The 25405-nt window shown below is 33.3% G+C and overlaps 1 protein-coding gene across 11 annotated transcripts; it reads right to left on the bottom strand.

Annotated features, from left to right (window-relative positions):
* Positions 1 to 3184: 3184 nt before the first annotated feature.
* On the bottom strand, positions 3185 to 8920 carry LOC114317359 (ATP-citrate synthase alpha chain protein 3). Of its 11 annotated transcripts, none has more exons than XM_082879512.1 (9): positions 6489 to 6550; positions 5272 to 5842; positions 5089 to 5160; positions 4866 to 4937; positions 4478 to 4573; positions 4187 to 4288; positions 3961 to 4077; positions 3756 to 3872; positions 3185 to 3484 (listed from the first exon to the last, which is right to left on the bottom strand). In XM_082879512.1, exons 5-9 carry the CDS (start codon positions 4517 to 4519, stop codon positions 3413 to 3415), a joined length of 450 nt encoding a protein of 149 aa, XP_082735638.1. In that variant the 5' UTR covers positions 4520 to 4573; positions 4866 to 4937; positions 5089 to 5160; positions 5272 to 5842; positions 6489 to 6550; the 3' UTR covers positions 3185 to 3412. The 11 variants fall into 11 exon arrangements, 4 of the variants coding, with proteins under 4 accessions (XP_082735638.1, XP_082735640.1, XP_082735639.1 ...); XM_082879514.1 differs by having other exon boundaries at positions 5406 to 5842; XM_082879513.1 differs by lacking the exon at positions 6489 to 6550 and having other exon boundaries at positions 5272 to 5477; positions 5771 to 5842.
* Positions 8921 to 25405: the final 16485 nt, after the last annotated feature.

Raw genomic sequence — 25405 nt, 5'->3', positions numbered from 1 at the left:
ATGAGTTTTGATGGGATGGCTTGGATTTGTTTTTTTCTTCTTTTGTTTTTTCTTTTCTAGGAAAAAGCAAAACATATATATATATATATATAGTTTTTTTCCCCCTTAATCTATATTATTATATATGTGAACAACTCACTTTAATTTCTTGAAGCCTACTTTCTCTTTTTGCCAAGTAATTTTTTTTATATCCAAAAAGAAAAGAAAAAAATTATAAAATGAAGTACATAAGATTTGAATATAAAACTTTGAGTTTGAAAAATAACATCCTCATCACTTGATCAACAAACACTACATATATTTTTAATTCAAAATTAAATTTTATATTTTATAAATTTAATAACACACTCATCGAATGGGTTACACCCTAGTTGAGAACATAAATATACCAATGTCAACAATGACGTGTCAGAATATACACGAACCTGCTAAAAAAAAAAGAAAGAATATACACCACCAAACACGATAAAAAAGTTACGAATATACATTTGAGAATATAAAACTTATTTGCTTTTGATCCAGCCCAGTTGATTTCTGTTTGCCAAGAGTTAAATGGGTTTTTTTTTTGACTATTTTAGTCACAAAAGATAAAATAGGTTATTTTAGTCACAAAAAACAAAATATCACATCAAACCCATAATCATTACATTCTTCTTTCACAAAAAAAGTCAAAAAAATCAAAAAGTCAAAAAAATCCTTCTCAAACTAAACTTTTTAACCCAAACTAAAATAGTTAAAAAGGTCAAAAAACTAAAAAATCAACTCACTTCTCAAACATAGGCTTATATTAGTTAGCAAAGTTGTTCACGGGATCATGCTGATGGATTTCATCATCATCCTCGTCATCATTCAAACAAGGGACAAGAGAGAGGTATACAGATAAAATAATTGAAATTTAGGAAATAATATTAATATGTAAAATACTTATATGTGATTTACTTTAAAATAAATTATCAATAAGTTATAATAATTGGTTTTAATTCCTATCAAATCCTATTAAAAATAAGCATTAATAAAATCGTCGTTAAAAATAATTTTTTATGATAATTATTTATATATTGCTAAAAATTGACAATTAGTAAAAAAAATTTGTCACGGTTTTTATAAATTGTCGCTAAAATTTATAATTCGTGACGTTTTTCTGTGTTGAATTTTTCAAACTGTCACAGAAAGTTGAACATTAGTGACACTTTTTGTAATGATTTTTTTAAATTGTCGCTAAAACTTTTAATTAGTGATATTTTTTGTGATAATTTTTAAATTGTCGTTGAAAATTAATAATTAGTGACGTTTTTAATAATGTTTGATCATAAAAACATTAATTATCATATGACCTATTGGACAATATGTCCACCTATTAGGACTTACACGTAAGTCCCACTTTATTTTAGAGTTTAATATGTGTTATTCTTATTAGTAAATTTACATTAAAGTATAACAAGAAATAAAATTTTAAAATTTGAGTTGGGCTTACCGAATGATTTTTTGGGTGTAAATAGAATCCCCCGACAATTATCTATTGAAATCAACCTATCTGTCTATTTGTTGAAGTTGACTTATTTGTCTATATATTGAAATTCACCAAGCTAACTATCAATTAAAATGTGACACATGTCACTCATTCAAGACCTTATTTGTTAAATATCACATATATTTTTTTATCTCACCACCACCACTTGCTATCGCTAGTAGCTGTCATCAACAACTTTTCTAACGCCGACGACTTTTTTCTGCAACTTTTTTGACATATCCTTATCTCCAAATAAGATTTTATCTTGGATTTCATGCTCTATACCCCTTTTGAAATAGGCTTTTCCTCAACTTTTTCATTGTGAAAAGTGCAATTTATCCAAAAATAAAAAATAAAATAAAAAAATATTTAGCAAGTTGCCGGAAGGGAAATTGCCAAGATAGAGTAGCCGGAGAGAATTCCATGTTTCTTAAAATTCTGGAAATTTTGAAAATGTTAACATTTTTTTAAATGAAAAATACTTATCAAATGTGCTTTCATTTTTAAATTTTTTAAAAACAAAACCATTACCAAACATATACTTTATCATTCTGTTTTTAATTTTGTCAAATAACACCAAGGAAATTGGGTGGTTCGAGACCAAGGTCTCCCACTCGGTTGAGGGTTGCTGTTGTGCCTTATGGCACAGTAGCCTTATTGTGATGGTTTGTAAAAGTATTTGTTGAGTGTATTTTGATCTGAACCGTTGATATTGTAAGATTTGTCGAGTATATCATCCATATAAAAGTATTTGTCGAGTACATCATCTATATAAAATATCAAATTAATCAGACATCTGTAATCCCATGATCAAGTCCTAATTGTTTTTAAAAAATTATTAAAATCATGGTAAGCGTTTATTTTTTGAAAGACAAATGTGCTCTTTTTATGAGGTTATAAATGTTCAATTTACTAGATTTTTTATATGGATGATCTGCTTGACAAATCTTATAACACTGCTGGAAAACAGACTTTTAGTGGCGTTTAAGAAACGCCGCTATATCTTTCAAAAACGCCGCTAATTCCTTTTGCGACGTTTAGTACCAAACGTCGAAGCTGCGGCCGTCGCTGTATCTTTACGACGTTTTAAAAACGTCGCGATATTAGAATAGGCGGCGTTTTTAGAAACGCCGTGAAATGTCCCTACCATGACGTCACTATGATTTTAACGACGTTTTCAAAACGCCGTCGTATCTTTTTAAAAAAAATTGACCGTTAACTTTTTAGAGTTTAGGTGGCGTTTTAAAAACGCCGTGAAATCCTCTTGTTTTTTTATTTATTTTTTTTGAAATTATGCTAATTTTATGTGATTAAACTAAAAAAATACCTATAATAAAATTGAATAGCCGTAATATGAAATAATAACTCTCATTCAAATTATAAATACAGCATTAATTCACTTTCCTATTCAATTTAATATTCAATCATCATTACCCACAAAATAACATATTCAAAAATTAAATTCACAATTCTCAACCAAAAAATCAGCAGTCCTATGGCAGCAAAAATCAACACCAGCCAAAAGTCACACATAGCCTTGTTCTTATCAACTAGACCAACTTGTATTACAAAAGCTTTTGTAAGATTATTTGCTTCCAAAAAATGAAAAAATGATAATTTGCTTTCAATTTAATATTCTTATCATCATTACCTCGGTATCTCACCAATAAGCTGGACAGGAAAATTAAACCAGACCTTTCAAGGTTGCTAATATATATAAGTTGATGAAATACAAGGCAAGCAGGTTTGCAGCAGTAACTGTTTTCAGAACTTATACATTATACATTAAAACAATCCAATCCCAGTCTCCCATTACGAAACTTCGATAAATAACTCACTCTCTTCACAAACATGTTAAAAAGACTCTTGCACACATACAAAAATTCAAATTAAGATGGGATCTTATGCCTCAGACATGATGCACTCAATTGCTTGCTTGCATATTCCAGTCATTGTTGCCTCAGGCCCAAAAACCTGCATTAGAGTTTTCTCACGGTCAAAATTTAAATAGTAAAACAAAAGTTTAAAAATAATCAATTGATCAAGAAGCGAAGGCTGCCAGACAGACTGCAATATCAAACTTGAAGTTGAAATGTTGTGACATGCAGCCCAAACACTATACTCTATTTAGTTCTCTTTTTTTGTTGTTGAAATATTCAAATCGGTTAAATATGATTTTTGAGTACGACTGATTAGAGCTGTTTGTAATATGTGATAAAGATATAGCTGAGATTTTATCTCATACCTCCAGAGGAACCCCTAGTTCCTCACCCAGGGCACGCATCTTTGCCAAACCAGTCTGATAGTTTGGACCACCCCTTCTCACATAAATATGCATTCTTGCTGCTTTTAGCTTGGATTCCTAAAGTCACAGAAGAGGTATATGTGAGCATATAAAAGTGAAATTAGATTATCAAGTTGCTTTTATAAAAGAAGCAAAATGTCTCTACCTTCTCCCTTAGTGCTCTAATAATTCCATTAAAAGCAACAGCAACATCAGTGAAATTAGCTATGCCACCTCCTATGAGAAGAACCCTTTTACGACCATCAGGATTTGCAGTGGCACACTGCAAAATCAAGGGAATGTTAGATGCTACCGGTAACGGTGGATATGTAAATTACATCAAGAAATGAAAAGAAAAGCCTCAAATGCAAGAAATATTGACAAGCTCTTACATCAATGACAACCCTAGCATATTGCAACACCTCCTCCTCATTAGGAGCACCACTATACTCTGCATAATTCCCAAGTTCTGATGCATAACCCAAGTCTCCAACCTAAATGAGAAAAAGAAACCCATATACAAGGCATCCAAGAAACGAAGAGGGACAAAGGGATTATGGGAAAATAAGCGCCACATACGCTCATTTACAATAAACAGATGGGATAAAAAGTAAACAAGCAACAAAATAGTCCAGCTGAATTGTAAGCTATGAATCACATGAATGGTATATTAAGAAACTCACAGTATCAGCATAAATAACACTTGCACCACCACCAGCTACCATGGTCCAGATGCGTCCTTCGGGGTTCAAAACAGTGAATTTTAAGGAAGCACTTGTCTGCAACATTGTCAACAGATCCCAACTTATTAGTTGCTGCCATGGATGCAATTTAAGCCTTTAAAACTAAGCCTCTCACACAAAACAGTAAGACAATGCACAAATGATTGAGCAGAAATATAATTCTTGTCAAACAGGGTAAAAATTGACTGTATACTCAACCATTTCCGTCCAGCAGATATTAGATGCTTCAAGTTAATATTAAATGTTTAAGTGTTAATAGCATCAATGGTTGATAATGAAATTGGATTTTATCTATCAGTTGTTAAACCGTAATTGATGTAGTACTTACAGATATTGTAATACTTCATTCCAATAGATTAACCTCGGTATCTCACCAATAAGCTGGTTACAAGCAAGGTCCCTACAGAATAAATTTACACAAAGACAAGGCATACATATATATTAGCACAAGTGTCTATGGCTTTGGTGTAAATAAAATCAAAAAAGCATATGGTAATGTTAACTGCATGGACTCCACTAAAAAATAAAAAAATAAAAAAATTATGACTCACAGAGTTTTGAGGTTGGGAATCTGTGTTAATGTTGAAGGGATAGGACCAGTCAATTGATTGTTCTTCAAATTCCTGCATTTACAGAGCTTATTCAAGCCCTTGGTTGGCAGAACTAAAAACTTATCTATCTTAAACAATCCAGCATATTTAATTAATAGTACTTCACTTCAGGTAATAACTTACAATAACTCAAGCTGCTTAAGCTTGGATATTGAGAATGGTATATCTTCATACAGTAAATTATCAGATAAATCCCTGCATTATGGAAACCCAACCATTAAAATAAAAACTAAAAATCTTAATAAAGACTTGTTTACCTGCTTCACGCCAAGAACCAAGGGAATAAGACACTCGGGCTCAGTTGCTTGAGTAGATTCATCAATAAGGACCTATAAACAGATTGAAAGCAATCATGTAAACCAGAGCAGAAAAGATTGGCAATCCTTTATGACAGTAAAATGCTCACAAACCAAGATTGGAAAGGATGACTTGGCATGTTTTTCGAAAAGTTAAAAACCACTAAACTGAAAAGTAATCCTGCAAACTCGAATTTTAAAGAAACCTGATAGTGAGAAAAGAGACAAGTTAGAGAGAAAAATGTTCTATGGGCTGGTGGCATTTTAAAGAAGGAAATCTGTTAAATGGGAATAAAAATATTTGACCAATTAACAAGTAAACAAACCTGATAGTGATCAGTTAAATGCTCCACGGGAGAACTTACAGCTTCCCTTGATTTTGCACAGAGCCTAACAACCTGGTTTAATTAAAAAAAATTAAAAATCTCACATCAATGAAAAACAAAAAATCAAATATCTCAAACGAAAAATCAACATTTGTCCTCATGTTAAAAAAATACATGAATAAACTAATGTTGATTGGGAAGATGATTGTCTGAACAATAGACCAAAAGTTATACCACACAAATAAAGCCAAAAGATCAATGGCTCAAGTAAAAATACTTGTAGAAGGAAAGCATTAAAAACCCTTGGAATACAACCCTCTCTTTTTCAGGGGGTGAAGCAAAAGGCAATAAAAAAAAATTTAACAAGGAAAACTCTCAACCAAACACACTGAGGAACAGCAAGTTGTTGTCAACAAAAGAAATGCCATCAAATCAATATTTTGGGTGGTCTTTCTTATTCTTTCCCTTATTTGGAAAAATTCTAAAAAATTTAGAATCTCTTTTTCTCCAAGCCAAGCAGAGCCCAAATAGCCAGGTACTTGGCTCAGCTCTGCACATTTGCAGCATTGACTTCAGCAAGTGGCCAAACAAATTATTCACACATGCCTGACATAAACTAGATAAATGCATCAAACAATTTAAGTACCATAATAAAATAAAACAACCAAAGCTAGTATTGCTGTAGATATGGTTTTAAGATCAACCAAACAATGCATACCTTCAATCCTATTGCGCTGATCTTTTCAGCTAGCTGGTCAACAGCCACATTACTTGGAGCACAAACCAAAACCTGATAGCAACAAATCATCAAAAGGCATGTAATCAAATACAAGATCTTAGTAATTGAAATACATGCTAATGAATTTACCTGGCCCTGGCCTTGTTTGGCCATATGGTATACAATTGTTGCAGAAGTCGTAGTTTTCCCTGTGCCAGGTGGACCTTGAAAAGACATAAACAAGATATCACGAACATAAATGTGAAGGAAGAAAGATAGAGAAGTTGCTGAAAACCGGTCGCTACTTCCTTTGTTATGTGGCAACATTTAAATGCCACTTTCTGAAGGGTCTATCGCATATATGATATCAGTACATTTAAAAAGAAAGAAAAAATAGAAATGAAAAGCGGGAAAGTGCCTAGGAGCAATCGAGCAACTTCATTTATTAAGAGAAAAATGCTTCACACTCAACTGTTTGAACCAAAAGAAGCTGAAGATGTTCCTGTGAAAGAGAATCGCAACAAATTTGAGCAAAAAATCACGAAAAGACAATATCAAAAACATTTAACCCATAGCACGTATTAGTTAAACTAAAGTATAAAAACATTGACTTGCAACATTGGTTGATTGAGGTTGTGAAAAACTTATAAGTTAAACAAAGAACCTTTATTAGAATATATCCACACACACAGACAAAGAGAAACGTCAATTATGAAAGTAAAATTAGTGACAAATCAAGAATAAAAAAGTAACTAACAATTTTTGTTTTCTTGAAATGAATACATAATGATGATGGCATTGCTGCTACCAATATCGCAAAAACAATACCATATGAAAAGTCATATGACCAAAAGTACTATATATATTTCGCACAATTTTATTGCTTTAATTTTTTGTTTCCAATATGCTGAAAGTCTTAAACAGATGCCATGTACCTTTTGCAAGTAGATCAAAGAATTGAAATTTAAAAAAAAAAAAAATCGTCATTTTGAGCAAATGATTTCAGAGAACAAAACAACAAACAAATAAAAAATGGCAAAAAAAAATTTAAATTCAAAGCAAGAAAGAAAGAAAGAAAGAGAGACGACAAAAGGAAACAAATACAAACCTCCATCACCACAAGAACGAGGCATGGTTTCGATTGTAAAAAAATGGGGGTTACATAGGATTTGTTTGGGATTCTACTGGACTACTAGATAGGATCATCTGAGAATTATAAGATGATACCAACACTGACTTTACACAACACTGAAGTATATAAGTCAGGGAAGAGTAAAGCGAAACCCACCAACATCAACCACCTTCTTCAAACTGTCAACAATCAAAACCCAAACATTCTCTGTATATAAGCATTCTCTGTATATGTAGGCGAGAACCCAAATTAAATTAAGTTATTTGGCATTTGGTAACCAGTAGACTAGTAACCCTTATTATTCCTTGGCCAGCTGGACTATATATACTATCTTCATTATTATTATTATTTTCTCTTGACTAAGAACTAACCAACAGAAGAAGAATGAGACAAAAAGCAAAGTAGGTCGTTAATTTCTCTCATTCTCACCACTTGGAAGCAGCTCAATAGTCTATCAATGAGTAAAAAACTATATTTAGATTTACAAATTTCATTATTAATGAATATCACTACAAGTCTAACTAGTCTATCATTGCATCCACGAAACAACACTTTGGTATGAAATCCACACAATTTAAGCAAAATAACAAACAGCTATTCACAAGCAGAGCACAGAAGAAAAATTAATAATATACCCACTAAATCTTCACAAACCAATGGGAAGAAGATGAGCAAAAAGAGATTCACAAACAGCTATTCAAAACAGAGCACAGAAGAAACATCTAAGAAAGAAACAAGTTTCAAATGTTCCTAAAATTTGAGCTCAACTAACCTCTGATCTCACTGATCGAAGAAGACGAAGAGTTCCAAATCCACAAAGACGAACACCACAACTGGAATCACCGAGCTAAAGAAGGTTTTGAAGGATTCGATCTATTTTTCTAAGATTGTAGAAGGTGGTGCTCATAATCGAGAGAGAGAGAGAACTTCAAAATCAAAATCGCAATCACTCTGAGATGAATCACTAAGAGGAATCACCATGCTAAAGAGGAATCGAGCGAGAGAACTTCGTATTGATTCGATCCTCTGAGACTGAAATTAGGGTTTAGAGAGAGAGAGAGAGAGAGAGAGTGAGAGAGAGAGAGAGTTACCTTGGAGTTGTGAGAAGAGATCGACTTTGTGTAGGGTTTGGAAATAGGGGTTTGAAGAGAGACAGGGAGTGGATTTGGAAATAAGGATTTGGAGGCGCTTTCAAACGACCTCTATTTAGAAACGGGACCGTTTTAATTAACACAAAAGGCGACGTTTACAAAACGTCGTTAATTATCAGAAAAGGCGACGTTTAAATAAACGCCGGTAATTAAACGTCGCTAAATCCATGATTTCCTGTAATGTAATATAAACGATTCGGATTATCGAAAAAGACTCGAGATACCTCCTCAATAGGCCTAATAGCAGCTTGCTATGCCACCGGGCATAACAAGATTCCTAATTCCCCTAACACTCGAACAACCTATTGATTGGTGAATGGTTTAACGAATGAACTATTTAATGGTAATATCCTGCTATGCCATAAGGTACAACAAGATCCCCAATTCCCTCCCACTCCCCAATTCCCTTCCACTCGAACAACCTATTGATTGGTGAATTATTTCACGAATGAACTATTCAATGGTAATGTCCTGCCATGGACCCTACCAACAACGAGCCTAACAATGGGAATGAGGCAGGTGCACCGCGTGATGTTTGCCCCTAAATCAAATTATAATTTATTTTAAAATTGGGTTTTAATAATTTTGAAAGTTAAAATGATATTTGACGCCTAGCACGGAAAATTAATTATATCATCTCCCAAATCCATAATTCTAATTTAAGAATGACAAGTAGGTATACTAACATTTTTATTATCATTATTAATATTTTCAAAAAAGTTATAAATTATAATATCAATTTTTATTGATATAAAAATAAAAAATAAAATTAAAACATCTAAAAAAAATATTTTTTCTTGTATTTACATTGAGTTACAAAATGAATATTTTTTATATTAAAAGTATTTACTTAAGGGCATTTGATCTTGTAATTGTGTAATATTCTTTGTAGTGTGAGGTTACGAGTTCAACTCTTATGAAAAGGAATTTGATATCATTTATGGTGGTTTATTTATCATTCCCATACTTCCTTTGTGATGACTTATTTATCCCTTATGCTAGCGTTTTGACCTCTAAGTAAGTTTCCTTTAAATCCTATTATTTTCAATTCCATGGACAATTTAGTTGGGGAATGTAATAATTAAAAAACGTATGAAATATAAATTAAATAATTTTCTCTTTGCCCTTTCCCCTTTCTTGTTACTCCATAAATCCATACTCAATTTTTTAACCCAAACACAGCGGAAGTAATTATTACGTTTGCACCAAGCAAATTACTAAAGAGTCCTCAAGAAAAAAGATAAATAAATAAAAAAATTCTATACTATTATATTAAGGAAAAGTTGGACTCGATGTCCAAGTCCTTATGTCACATGTTACTCATTTTGGAAGGAGTGAGACTTTAACTTTGAATTTATCAAAAAAAAAAAAAAAAAAAAAAGACAAAACCGTCTTATCACTTGAATAACACAATATGTGATAAATATTTGTTTTATTTTTACTTATTTAAATGACACACCTATCAGGTTTGCCAACCACTAAAAACATTCACATCAAGCTTAACAAATTTTAAACCAAATTACAATCTAAAAATTAATTTTTTATTTTATATATAGCTCTCTTTTTTAAATACACCATCCATTATTCAACTTTGTTTTATTATTTTGTTATTCATGATCTCAGTGATTAGTACTCAAGATAGTGGGGTTAAATGGATAAAAAAAAAATAAAAATAAATTATTAACTAGTTAATGAATAGTGTCTTAACAATTTTGTTGAGTTACTGTAGCAAGTATAAAGGATAAATTACACTTATATCTCTTCAGGTTTGGATTTAATCCATATCACCTTCTGACGTTTGAGAAATTACACTAACTCCCTTGTCAGTGTAATTATTTACGCGGAATAAAAATATTAAACCACTGCGCTTTTTTTTTTTCTTACTTTGCTTTACTTCATTTATTTATTTATTTATTTTTTTTGTTTTCCTTTTCTTTACTTTATTTATTTATTTATTTATTTTTTTCAATATAATTTTCTCTATTTTTTTATTAAGAGTTATTGTTTTTTTATATAAGCAGGGGTTCATGAAATGTGATTATTAATCACAAGAGTAGGAATGTAGTTTTCAGAACAACAAGAGGTGTGATGTAATTAGACTAAACTCAGGAGGTGTCAGTGTAATTTACCCAAATATAAATAATGGCTAGCCATAAAATTAATTTGTTGAGATTGATGGAATAATATTTTTACAATGTTGAGTTATTATAGCAAATATAAATAATAGAATTAATTTGTTGAACTAATGGAACAATATTTTTATAATTTAATAATTATATTTAGCTAATAAACTTATTTATTGAGGCTAAATGTGGATGCTCATTGGTGCTATATGAACCAATTAATGTACACAAGTAATTCTATATACACATCACTACTTATCTTGGTATACACCATTTAATCAGTTCACACCATACAGAAATTAAAACATTTAATTTTATCTCAATACACATCAATAATTTTCAGATAATACTAAACTATCCTTATCTTCTCCAACAAATAAATATTGTACACAATTAGAGACTAATGTTAACAATTACAGGCTTGAAATGTGAATTTTCTTCTTTAATAAAAATACCCAGAGCATAATTCGATTCAACCAAACCATTTACTCATATGATTCTTAACAAGAATACTCATATCCAAAGCAAACCACTGAAGATTAAGTAAAGAAACAGACCTTGACACTGTCAGAACCAGCAAGGTGAAGCAAAGCGTACTAAAGCATACAACCATGTCCAGCGGAGAGAACAAAGGGATCACAATTGAACTAGTAAGGGTTCTTCGGATTATACTTCATCAACTCATCGTGTAGTATATGTCCCATCGGAGCACAACCTATGGGAAGACCCGGGTGACCCGAATTGGCCTTCTCGACAGCGTCGATTGCAAGGAAACAGATTGTGTTGATCGATTTCTCGACGAGGGCAGTGTCGGTTTTGGGGAGAGTTTCGACCGCGGTGGTGGTGCGGACGGGGCGGAGGGAGTTGAGGCACTGCCGTAAGGTGGTTGGGGTGCAGATGGGGTAGGAAGAGGGAGTGGAAGGGGTGGATTTGAGGCCGAAGTGAGCGAGAGAGAAAAGGAGGGTGGGTTGATAATTTGATTGAAGGACAAAAATGTAATAAAAAAATTTAGAGAAAATATGTGTATTGAGTTAATTAAATGTGTGGAAATAGAATTTTCTAATGTACACACTAGTGTACTAATTAGTGTTATGCTATTATTATTAACCTCACTTATTATACAAATTATAAATATCTAAAATCTTTAAAATTATACTACATCATCTATTAATATATTAGTTAATATATTAATTGATACATATAATATTATTCAATAAATAACAAACTCACCAAACACATTTGTTGAGGCTAAATTACACCAAACACACCTTTTTATTTTAGTCCTTAAAAGGTCGACGCAAGTCCTGTTTGGCAGAGCTGTGGGAAAGTGCTTATAGCTTATGCCTAAACAGCTTATTCCTTATAACTTTCAGTTTAAGCTGATTTCCAACTTATTCTTAAAGCATCTCTTGCCCCACTCAAAGAATAAGCTGATTTCTGACTTTCACAAAGCTATAAGTTATAAGCTATAAACTAAACCAAACACATCAAAATAGCTTAAATTAAGCTGAAAGCTGAAATGAGTTGTAAATAATTTCTGCCAAACAGGCACGCAGTCTACAAGAGTGGCCAACGCCTCGCCACTTGACTAAATTAATATTTCGAAATTAATACCCAATTTACCGAAGCCGTGTCTCCGTCTTTATTTTAGAGTGATATTATCTACATCATTAATATACCTAGCATTACTGTTAATTTATCTCTTTACACAGTTTATATAAAAAAAAATTGGTCAATTTTACCCATATGTGAAATTATTTTAAAGGACAAAAAAGTAAAATTAAATATATTTTATTATCTTCTTACACCCATTAATTATTCTTCAATTCCTACTGCTTTTCTTCCCTTCTCAGTTTTTCTTCTCTACTACATATCTCTTTTCAAAAAAAGAGAATCATAGTGTTTTGATCATAGAATAAAATAATAGATAAAGAAACGGTAGTGAAAAATCATAAAAAAAGTGAAATGGTGATTTTTTATTTGTTTGGTAGATTTTCGTTTCGCTTTTAAAAGAGTTCTTCGACTTTTGTTCGGTGTGTCAAAATCGAATAAAATAAAATAAAATAGCCCGAAATCGCATTGCCAAATAAAAAATATATATTTAGGCCAAGTTTGGGAAGACTAAATAAGTGCACTTTTTGACTTTTTATGAAATATGGGTTGGATTTGAGTTGGGTTTGAAGTGATGTGTTAGAGAGGTGATGTGACTTAAATAAGATGATGTGACTTAAATAGGATAGTGACTTTTTAACTTTTTGAATTTTTTGGAGGATGCCAAATTTGGCCTCAGTAACCCACTACCGAATAAAATACACATTTTTAGTAACCCAAGGCCGAACGTTTTTAATTTGTTTGGTTACTCATTATTGTGCATTTCTAGTTTCATTTTTTCATTTATTTATATTTTTTAGCTTTTTTGCTTGGAAAGATTATATTTTTATTCATTGCAGCAATGCACATACAATCATCCAGCTGCTGAATATCTTGAAGAGCACTCATTTACTGGTAGATTATCTGAGGGGGAAAACATCCTTACTAGTTGACATATCAAAGAGTATGGTGTATGTGACCAAAAGAGATATTGATCACATTGAAATGAAGGGATGCCTTAATGCGACAACAGTGAAGACAATTTACAACGCACGTAAAGCGACAAGTGGTTGGACAAATTTATTTTAGTTCAACAACATGACCCTGGAGTAATCTAATTTACATAGCAATATATCACCAAACATGCACTTCACAAATGGACTCCAACTAATTTTTTGTTAAAGTAAAGCAAAATCATTCAATCGAACGGCAACAAATGGCTAGAAAAAATTAGTTTGTCTGGTAGCATGACATTAGAGTAATTCAAATTTTTTAGCATTGTATTACCAAAAGCTATTGGTAAGAGATAAAACTGAAAGGATTTTGAAGAGTTTTTAGTTTAGGGTTAGTTTTGGTAGTACAATAGGTGTAATGAGAATCACATTTTTTTTAGTGGTATAATAAGATGGAGGTTGTGAAGAAGTAAATTAGTGGTGTAAGTAGAATCACTTTTATTTTATTAGGGTAAATTACTAATAGGTCCTAATATTTGGACCTAGTTTCCATCATGTCCTATTGAAAATAAGTCATAGTAAAATTGTCGCTAAAAATAATTTTTTATGATGATTTTTTACATATATCGCTAAAAATTGACAATTAATGACTTTTTTTGTCACAGTTTTCATAAACTATCGCTAAAACTTACAATTAGTGATTTTTTTGTGACGATTTTTTTAAATTGTCGCTGAAATTTATAATTAATGACATTTTTTGTGATAAAATTTTTAAATTATCGCTGAAAATTAACAATTAGTGATATTTTTTAATAGTGTTTAATGAAAAATATCATTAATTATCATAGAACATAGTAGACAATAAGTCCACTTATTATTATTATTATTATTATTATTATTATTATCTATCTATCTATAAATATTATAGTAAAGTGAATTTTTGTGGAAGCTCTAAAATTCCTACTAATATTTGTGAATTTCTAAATGGGCACTTGGTCCCATAAATCCCAATTTAAATTTTGTTTAGTCAAAAGTGTAGGTGCTGAAATAGTTTGGCCTTAAGGACAAACTTACACAAAATGACCAAAATACCCACCCATCCACACACACACACACACACACACATATATATATATATATATTCTATCCGATCTCTCAACAATTTTTGGTCTCGTTCAAAACCCTAATTTGGTCCTCATTTCTCTACAACCATCTCTCTCTCTCTCTCTCTCTCTCTCTCTCTCTATAAACCATTCGCCACTCTCTCAAATCTCACATCTCCCTCTTCTGTCGTCGTTCACCGTCTTCCTACCTCTTCACTCTTTCTTGGCTTTGCGTTTATTGCAATTTCAAAAATCTGCCGCCTCTTCCCCTTCACTTCCAAAAAGACTTCATTTCCACATCCTTTTAGTTTCTACCACTTGATTGCAACTGTGGCAGCCCTCATTTGTTTGGACACTCATCGTTTTGATCTTGTAAGTCTTCTGAACCTCTCTTTTCATCTTACCTGTGCTTTTATTGAACTTTCGAATTTGCTCTGCCTTCGGTTCACCTTTTTTCCTCCAATTTGTCCATCTTTCAACATCTCCATGGCAAACTACTTGAAAGCCTTGCTCTCTGAGAGCAAGGTTGCTGTTTTTCGCCGCCATTATTTTATTCTTGATGACATGTCAATAGAGCTCATCATAGATACGGTGGTGGACATGGAGAGAACGGACACTAGTACCATAGTCACTACAACAAAAAGTAGATTTGGTGATTAAAATTGGATTTTTCGTCGCTGAAAGTAGTAGAATTGGCGACTAAAATGGAATTAGTCTCCAAAATTTGTCACTTTTGCCGACTAAAAGAGTTTAGTCGCCGAATATAAGGGTTTTAGCGACTAAAAGGCAGTTTAGTCGCCGAATATAGGGGTTTTAGCGACTAAAAAAATTTTAATAGCCAAAGGTTAAGGTTTTTGGCGACTAAAAACATTTAGTAGCCAAAAGTATAGCTTTTGGCGAATAAAAAACAGTTTGGTCGCCGATTCTACGTGTTTTGGCAACTAAAAACAGTTTGGTCGCTGAAAGTCAAACTTTTTGGCTACTAAAAAAAATTAGTAGCTAAAAACAGTCAATTGCCGACTAAAACTTACTTTAGTAGCCAAAAGGGGACGTTTTTGGCGACAAAAAACAGGTTTAGTCGCCAAAAGGAGACGTTTGTAGGCGGTACATATTTTTTTAGCGACTGAAAATTAATTAGTAGCCCAAAATTATAGAATTGGCGACCAAATAATTTTTTTAGTCGCCAAAAGTGATCTAAATTTTTTTTTACTAAATAATTTATTTTTTACATAAATTATATTGAATATATATAATTATATTTATATATATAGTTTTGTATTAATATCGGTCAAAGTAATATATAAATAATATATGTTGCATTTATATTCATGTGATGTTGTAGTGGCATAGTGGGGAAAGTGTGCTGGTAAATGTTTGGAATGTGGGAGGTCTCAGGTTCGAAACTTGGGAACAACAGAGGGTAATTTTTTTTTTTTTTCAAATATGCTTTTGGCGACTAAACTCTGTGGTGGCCAAAAGATTGACCATTGGCGACGAAAAAAATAGTTGGCAAATGTATAAATAAAAAAAAATTCACTATTGGCGACTAACAGTTTAGTCGCTAAATGTATAATTTCCAAAAATGGAATTGATTATTGGCGACAAATTCTTTAGTCGCTGAAGACCTGTATATTGCCGGCTAACACTTTTTTAGTCGCCAAAGGTATTCGCAGCCGTTTATTCGCGACAAAATCGGCGACTAAAATATTTAGTCGGGGAAAGTGAAAATTCGACTTTTGACGACTAAAAAAAGACTTTTGGCAACTAAAAATTTAGTCGCCAAAGGTGTGTTTTCTTGTAGTGAGTGTTTCCGTTGTTAGCTATTGCTGAAGACAAAGTATGATTTCCTATTCACGTTTTTCTTTGAACTGTTCTTCATTATTGGGAGTTGATTCCCTTACAATCGAATGTAAACTTCTACCACATAATCATAGGCATCGTAGCACTCAATCACTGATTACGAATTAATCTAGGCATCCTTACTATTCGGCATTGCTACGCCCTTGCCAAACCATCTAGTCAGCTAGGTTGAATCTTCCTTAGGGCCAAGGACATAGATCACCAACTGGTGACCATGCTTGCCCGCTCAGGGTAGAGTGCGTGTAACATGTAATGTACATTCAATTTAAACATTGTTAACCAATGCCCTTAGGGCACTCGTAAACCAAACCCATTTTTTATTAGCACTCAATGAATTGATGTTTCTTAATTCCTTTCGCCTTTTAATATGGGTAAAATAGTCATATATACATAAATATTTTGAAAATAAGATTTGTGGGAGCCGAGTAAAAATAAACCTAAAATGACAAAAAAAGTACAATTAAGCCCATCTTTGATAGGCCAAACGATGCCAAAGCCCACTGAACTCAAAGTCATTACCAAATAGACACGGAAGCAATATGAGGAGCACGTCGAGTTAAGGGTACCTGAGCTACATGACTGAGCCAAGTATATCAGATAAGTCATCCAGACCATGTCAAGCGAATCCAAGCTGTCCCTCTCTAAAGAGTACAGTAGAGAGATAGGCCCTGCACAAAGTGATAATGAGAGCCTAAGCTACGAAGGAGGAAAATCTCTATAAAAAGGAGAAAAGATGAGAGAGAAAGATATGTCCTAAAAACTTGTACCCTAAGAAACCAAAAGAACTACTCTTTCAATAGAAGCTAACTTGAATGTCAGAGTGCTAATTTTGGCACCAGTTTCATTTTTGTTTCATGTGGCAGTTGGGAAAATCTTTCAAAGGCTTGTTTGGATTGAAGAAGTATTCCAAAACCACATTCCCACTATTGGCGCCGTATGTGGAAATACTTGAACTCGTCTGTGAAAAACCTAAATCAAGATCTTCCAGTTGCTGGAGTTAATAATGTCACAGCTGGAGTACCTTTCGGCCCAAAAGAAACCCCCATTAGGAGGTCTCTGAAATTTGACTTGGTAACCCCATTTCAGCCTTCAACATCCACAGAGAATACCATGCAAACATTGATGAATCAAACGCAACGTAATGAACAACATTTTGAGGACATGGCAGCAGAGAACGAACATCTGCATCTGGAGTTGGCAAAGTCCTAACAACTACCACCTCGCCGTGAACACGATCGGTTGCTAGGTGGGCAGAAGAGGCGACAATGTTAGCCTCGGAGGCACAATAGCATCACTTCAGATTCATCTCAATCGAAACCTAAGAAACAAACCCGAATTGATGATTTTAATTCGACATGGAGAAGATTAATCACAGGTTCAACGTATACGAAAGAAAGATGATTCAGATTCAGAAGATAGACACAACCCTTTTGTTCGTGGAATTGCAAAGGTTGTCTTGTCTAAAAAGTTTAAGGCACTGTCATTCATTTTATACGATGAAAAATTTGGACCCCACGAATCACGTTCGTTATTACAAGCAAACAATGGCACTACATGCAGATGACAAGGCATTCATGTGCCGAATATTCCCCAACAATTTGGGATCGCTCGCTATCAGATGGTATTATAAGCTTGAACCTACTTCAATTGAGAGTTTTCATTAACTCCAAAAATCTTTTAGGGCTAGATTCATCACCAATGAGACTCAGCCGAAACAAGCAAACTTTTTTTAGGCAATAAAAATCAAGTCGAACGAGGCTTTGCACGAGTACTCGGTGCGCTATTGGAAGTGTTCTAATTTGATGGATGATGATTGCAACGACTCCATGGCAATCACTACCTTCAAGATAGGATTGTATCCCGATAACCCACTTAGGAGTTCATTGACTCGAAAGCCCCCTAAGATAGTCCGGGCCCTGATGAAGAGGGTTGAAGAATATTACAAAGTGGAAGATGATGCAATCCAAGTTAAAATCATACTGTAAGCTGCGAAATCGACAGCATTTGTCCTGGTACAACCACTAACTACTGCACCACCAAATAGAACTCCACCAAGGAGGAGCATAGAGCCAAAAAGCCAATCAAGAAGGAAAAACCTCCAAGATTCATTCTGACAGAGCAAACAATATCAGGTGGAAAAAAGGTGCTCTAGGTGGTCAGATAAAAAATACACATAACTGCCAGAGCCGATTAGTAAGATTCTGCCAAAAATTCAACATCTAGCTTTCTTCAAATGGCCGACTAAGATGTTTGGGCCCCTTGACATAAGACGGAGAGACTAGAGATATGAGTATCACAAACACCATGTGCACGTGACTAACAAATGTTATGTTTTGAAAGATCATTTGGAAGACTTGGCCCAAGGTGGCTGACTAACTGAATACTTCCCAAAAAAGGTTGACCCGTCAGGTATACTTGCTGTATGCCCTGATTCACCTCCACTTGGGGTAATTGACATGATATATAGCTTACCCTTACCAAACATGGTGAATACAATTCAATTGCAATAATCCTCCCAACTTAGCTCCAAGTCCAGTATATCAACTAAACGACAGCGACTATCAAACGAAATTAGTTTATCAGACGCTGATCTTGAAAGGGTCACCGTACCTCATGATAACGCTCTCGTGATCGAGTTATAAGTAAATAAGTTCACCGTTAGGCGTATCCTGATAGACCAAGGGAGTACCTTTGAGATAATGTACTACAAAACGTTTCTCACGCTCGGCTTTAAGAATGCAGATCTCATGCCGGCCGACTACCTTCTTTTCAGCTTTAATGCCAATCTGGAATACCTTGGGTAAGATTGTATTACTAGTGTGTACAGGCACCAAGACGCTAGAGGTTGAACTCTTAGTCATCAAGCTTCCATCACCTTATAATATGTTTATGGACCGAACATGGCTCTACCAATGTAAGCCATACCGAGTACTTACCATCAGCTCCTTCGTTATCTGACTCAATATGGCAATGAGCAAATCCGTTGTTCACAAAATTCACCGAAGGATTGTTATCTCACAGCCTTGGTGAAGAAGCCAAAGAAACTAAAGGTAAATTCAATTGAAATTTTGGACCAGAATAGTCTTGAGGATGTTGGAAAGACCTCGACTAAAAAAGTAACAAAAGATCTAGACTGAGTGATAATTAATGATGGTCTTGAGAAATTCTTTTTGGTCAGAATAGGTCTTAGTACCGCCAAGCAACAAGAGCTGGTTTTTTTTCTTCCTCGGCAACATTGATGTTCTTGCATGGTCACCTTACGACATGCCAGGGGTAGACACCGCCATAGCTATACATAGCCTGAATATCGACCCCAAAGCTAAGCTAGTCGTTTAGAAAAAACGTTATTCAGCTGCCGAACATACTGCGACCGTAGGTGACAAAGTCGACAAGCTATTAGAAGTTGAGGCAATTTGGGAAATTACCTATCTCACTTGGTTATCCAATACTATCGTGGAAAAGAATAAGATGGGGTCGTGGCGTGTCTGCATAGATTTTACAAATTTGAACAAAGTTTGCCCCAAGGATTGTATTCCTTGACCTCGAATTGATCAACTTGTGGACACAACCGCCCAACATCAACGGATGAGCTTCCTGGACGCTTATGAGGGGTATCACCAAATTGCCATAGATCCAGCCAACCAAGACAAAATGACATTTCTCACTCGACCGTCTGAGTGGACTCAGCGGAGCGCTTCTCACTCCTTTGCTCGACCACCGTTTCTAAGGTCATAGGTTCGAGAATTGGTTGTGTCGATCTAGTATGGACGGGATGAACAATGATCTCTTCTGACTGAGTCACTGCCGGCGGGGTGTAATAACCTTGACATATGATTAACGAATAATCCATGATTAAATATGCCTAATAAGTAATTGAGATGAAATTCTAAATTAATTACGTGTGTGTTGCATTATTTGTGTTCATATCTGTCTACCGTAGAAAGATCTGTTCATGTTTCTATTTTGTTCTGCAAATTGAATGCCTTATCGGCATCTGATCACGGAAGTGACTAGATTTTTATGTTATTTGGGATTTTTAAAATTTTATGGTAGATTTAATTGAAATTCGATTTGGAACGATTAAATTAGAATAATTAATGTCCATTTGATTAGCTTTAATTAAACTCCATAATCAAGCCTATATAATGCTCATATATGCCTCAACTCAACTTTTTTTCTACATCATATATTTGAGCCTACACAAACAAGAAAAAAGCGTGAGAGAGGAAGAAGAGACCGAGAGAGATTTGAGATCAAAACTTGAGATTTGAAGAAATTTGCTAGAGAATTAAGGGAATTGGCATTATGTACAAGTATGTCAAGTTTCTTATCAAGTGCCCTATGGGCACTTATTAACAAAACTTACACAAAATTATTAGGTGTCACAAGTGCACCACTAAAAAATTATTAAGTGTTACAAGTGCACCACATTACAATGTTATGCACCAATCACCAAGTATTATGTCTCATGCCCCAATACAAAATTGTGGGCCTAACCATGCCTCAAAACCATTAGATAATTTCTCTTATTCAATTAGGTATTGCTGATGTGGTATTTACTTTTGTTTTGTTATTTCGAAACTTAAAAAATTCTTAACTTTCAAGGTAAACTACCAATAAGTCCTAATAGTTTCATTTAATTCTCATCAAGTCCTATTAAAAATAAATCCTAATAAAATTATTGCTAAAAATAATTTTTTGTGACATTTTTTTGTATATGTCGCTAAAAATTAATTATTAGTGACTTTTTTTTAATCACAATTTTTATAAATTATCGCTAAAACTTACAATTAATGACTTTTTCTGTGATGAATTTTTCAAACTGTCGCTAAAAGTTAAAAACTAGTAACCTTTTTTGTGATTTTTTTTAAACTGTTGCTAAAACTTATAATTAGTGACATTTTTTATGACAAAATTTTCAAATTGTCGTTGAAAATTAACAATTAGTGGCATTTTTTAATAGTGTTTGATGAAAAATGTTATTAATGATCATAGGACCTATTAGACAATAAGCTCACCTGTTAAGACAATAAGCTTACCAATTAAGACATACACGTAAGTCCCCCTTAACTTTTATTATACACATTTATTTTTAATAAAAATTATATTTTTGGAGTCTACACAATGAGATCTATCAAATAAGACGAATGTTAAATATAAAATTTTATAAAAAAAATACAATATTATTTTCTTAGCTATACGAAACTAACAATTTCTTAATTTGCGAAACTATCCAGTAAATTGAGAAAGTTCTCAGTTTTTTCCAGTTTTAAAATTAAGAGTTTTTTCCAGTTTAAAAATTGATAATATTCTCAATTTTATAACTAAAAAAAACTGAGAAATTTCTTAATTTTGCACAGAAATAATCCATATAATTGTTTTGTCAACTGAAAAATTTCTTCAAATTGAAACATTTTTCAAATATTAGGAATCATATATTTTAGATAAATTTCATAGTTGCAATCTATTTTTTTTTTATAATTTTTTAGTGCAACTTCTTCATTTTAGGTATGACTTTTTTTCAATTTTGTATAAAATTTTCTCTTAATTAACTATATTTTATATATATAAAATTAGACCAAGTAAATGTTGTGAGTTAAGTAAGTTTAGAAAATTTACTATTAAAAATGGTTTAAATTGTAAATCATAATAAAAAAACATATTTTTATTTTTTTGTATAATTTTATATTTAATATTAGTCTTGTTTCATAGATTTCGTTGTGTTGATTTTAAAAATATAAATTTTATCAAAAATAAATGTGTTTTGTAAAAATTATGATATTTTGAAATTTTAAAAATCAAAATAAACATTACATCACCATACTTTTTTTATTTAATTTTATAAACAATTGTAAATGATGAACAACTATTGATTGGAGGATAATTTTATCTATTAAAAATTAATAGGACTTAAAGGAGTACTAAGTCTTAGAGTGCTGCTAAATGCCCCTACTTATCTATTTTGAACCCTCTACTTCTGTGAACCCCACTTACATAATTGAAATCATTCCATCTTCTCTTTGAATCCCATCGTAATACCAACCATACCCTTGTTACCCGCAACTCTTCTTTTTCTGGCAACCCTTCCACAGCCGGCAACCCTTCACCGTCGGCGACCTTTGTTCTAATGACCTTTTCCACTCTCACTGACAATAGAAAGAAGGTCTAATGGAGTATCTAAGATTTAATAGAATATAAGCTCAAATAAAACTTGTGTGTATGTGTCCCTAGAATTAACAACAATGCTAGATGTCATGAAAAAACTTTTCATGAAAATAATTATGAAAGTTTTGTAACCCTTGGATTACACTTAGAATAAAGCACCACACACTAATCAAGGTAATCTAAGAATCAAAAATCTTTCATGATCATTTTCATGAAAAACATTTCATGCCCCCTAACTTTTCTCTAGAACTAATAAGGTATAGAATTATTCACTGTTTCTTAACTTCCTAATAAATAGAGAGTTTGCACTTTCTGAAAACCTCTCTTTCTCTCTCTGAAAACCTCCTCCCCAGGCCTCATTTTGGGCCGGCCGGCCGCCGCCTTCAGCTATGGTGGTTGGCTGGCCCAGTTCTTTCTTGTGTTTGTTTGTTAATTTCCTTTAATAAACTTGATTTCCCCCATTATTTTCCCACCTTGGTATGCTTTGTGGGCTGCTGCAGAGTTGTGGTGTGTTGTTATCATCAAGGAATGCCTGGATTAAGGGTCATTATAGAGGAGGAGGTTGGTTTGGACTGGCTTGAGGACGTCCAAATGTGGTTAGGATCTTCATTCGTGCGCTCTTTCGCGAGTCGGAGCTTGAGGGGTGAACTATGGTTCAGAATTATGTAGTAGTATCGATGCTTTGTTTGGGGTATCATAGGTGTCGTTCTGCTTCTACCATAGTTCTGTCTGGTGTTCATTCGAGCGCTCCTCTTCGAGTGGGAGTTTGAGGGGTGATCTTCGTCCAGATGTTTGGAGGTGTCTCAGCGGTTGATCGGTGTTTGGGTCGTCATCTTACGAGTTTTGTAACGGTTGTGTGAAGGGAGGAGTCGGCACAGAGGTGGACATTTCGGAGTAGTTGGCCAGCAAGGGTTGGACAAGGAGGCGTGGGTGAGTTTGGGTTAATCAATGGAGGTGTGGCCTTGGTTGATTCCGGTGGTGTGGCCTTGGTCATTGGTCGTTGGCTATGGAGTTTTCCGATGGGGTGGACAGCAGCATTGGCGTTGGTCAGCAGCATTGTGTATGAGCTGTCTTGGCGTGGTGTATGAGCTGTGTTCAGGTGGGTGGATGGCCTTGGGAGTGCAGCATCATAGGCGTGGGTGTAGGGAGTGTAGCAGCAGGTGTGTAATAGCATGGGAGTGTAACAGTGTAGTCTGGAGTGTAGCAGTGTTGTAGCTGTGTAGCATGGGAGTGTAGCAGTGTAGCAGGTGTGTAGTAGCATGGGTGTGAAGCAGTGTAGCAGCGTAGGTCTTGGGCTATTGAACTTAGGCGAATAAAATATTCAGCTTCATAGGCGTGGGTGGTTGGCCTTGGGAGTGCAACTTGGCTGTTAGAAAAGTTTTTTTAGTTTGTTGTTTAGAGGTATTGCTAGAGCTGTTTGGGTTTTTTGGTGGGTTGATTTTGTGGGGAATCATGTATTTTAATTTCTGTTAAGTCCTTCTTAACTTTTATGTTTAAAAAAAAAAAAAAAATCGTGAGGCCAAGGGGTTGGTTGTATGGTTGCGAGTAGCAGTAGTAGGGGTATTTTGTACCTTCCGAATCTCTCTCAGTGCATTTCATCTTCCTGTACCTTTAATTTCATATTGATTAATGAAATTTTTCTTTGCTGATCAAAAAAAAAAATAAATAGAGAGTTTGCATTCCAAATTATTATGCCTCATGTTGGCTCTATCATAATTATTATTATTTTTGCACAAAATAGGAGTTAATAAGTTAATCAAAGGCAACACTATGGTATATACTCTTCAAAAAGTATGTACTATATGCACCTTCAAAAAGTATGTACTATATACATCTTATAATTAAAGAAAAAAATGACATAAATTTAAACTTTCTGAGTTATAACTAAAAAAATAAAAAAGTATCATAACCAAATATAACATAAGACATAACTAAACAACTCATGAATTATAACTAAAAAAAAAAAATTGATCATAACTAAAAAAGAAAATAAAATAATTAAAAATACATATGATACACCATTTTTAATAGTGTGTATGTTAGAATTTCCAGTTAATTAATGGTTAAATTACAACATAAAATAGTGAACCTTACAATTTTCATTCCATCAATTACTCTCTGCTCCAAATTAGACCTCCCGAAAAAGGGTGTATATTTTATTTTTCTTAAACAATTTTTAAGACTTTATTTACAAGAATTAAATAAGATTTTGTAATTTTAAATAAAATTTATTATTATTATTACATTATTTTTTGGACCCAAAGGCACGGACGGATTAGAAATTTAGAGTCACCACGCCACCATGTCATTGACACTACCAAGTTTAAAGTATTCTTAAAATAATATTATAGTTTTAATTTTTATAAAATTAAATTTTGATCATATAAAAAAGGGTAATTTATACTTTTCAGTTGCTAAACTTTCATTCAAATTTTACAATAATACTTGATAACTCGAATTTTCATAACTCAAATAGCTCGAATGTAATGACGTCGTTTTAGGAATAAAACGATATTATTTTAATACATTTAAGTCATTCAGGCCACACAAGTTCTAACGAGCAAGTATTTTTACAAATTTTATTTTGTTGCTTATTGTACCAATTTATTCCATTACGACGGACTCTATATAGATATGTATGTATGTACCTTCCACTAAATAAATAGAGAAAAGTTAGGTATCATGAAAATTTTTTTATGAAAATGATCATGAAAGATTTATGATTCTTGGATTATCTTAATTAATGCGTGATGCTTTATTTTAAATGTAATTTAAAGGTCACAAAACTTTTACGATTATTTTTGCTGAAATAAATAACCTTTGCGTTAGTGCTGCATGTC

The sequence above is a fragment of the Camellia sinensis genome, chromosome 7, assembly GCF_055761805.1.
Source record: "Camellia sinensis isolate YWXY chromosome 7, ASM5576180v1, whole genome shotgun sequence".
Taxonomy (NCBI): Eukaryota; Viridiplantae; Streptophyta; class Magnoliopsida; order Ericales; family Theaceae; genus Camellia; species Camellia sinensis.
Note: the sequence above shows the minus strand (reverse complement) of the source record. Positions and strands in the feature narration are given on the sequence as shown.

Excerpts from the sequence above, each read along its gene's own strand:
- LOC114317359 (XM_082879515.1), bottom strand. The coding sequence starts at position 4,519 with ATGGTAGCTGGTGGTGGTGCAAGTGTTATTTATGCTGATACT. Across the intron at positions 4,289-4,477 it reads GTGTTATTTATGCTGATACT|GTTGGAGACTTGGGTTATGC; the intron begins GTGAGTTTCTTA and ends TTTCTCATTTAG. Across the intron at positions 3,873-3,960 it reads TTAGAGCACTAAGGGAGAAG|GAATCCAAGCTAAAAGCAGC; the intron begins GTAGAGACATTT and ends CTGTGACTTTAG.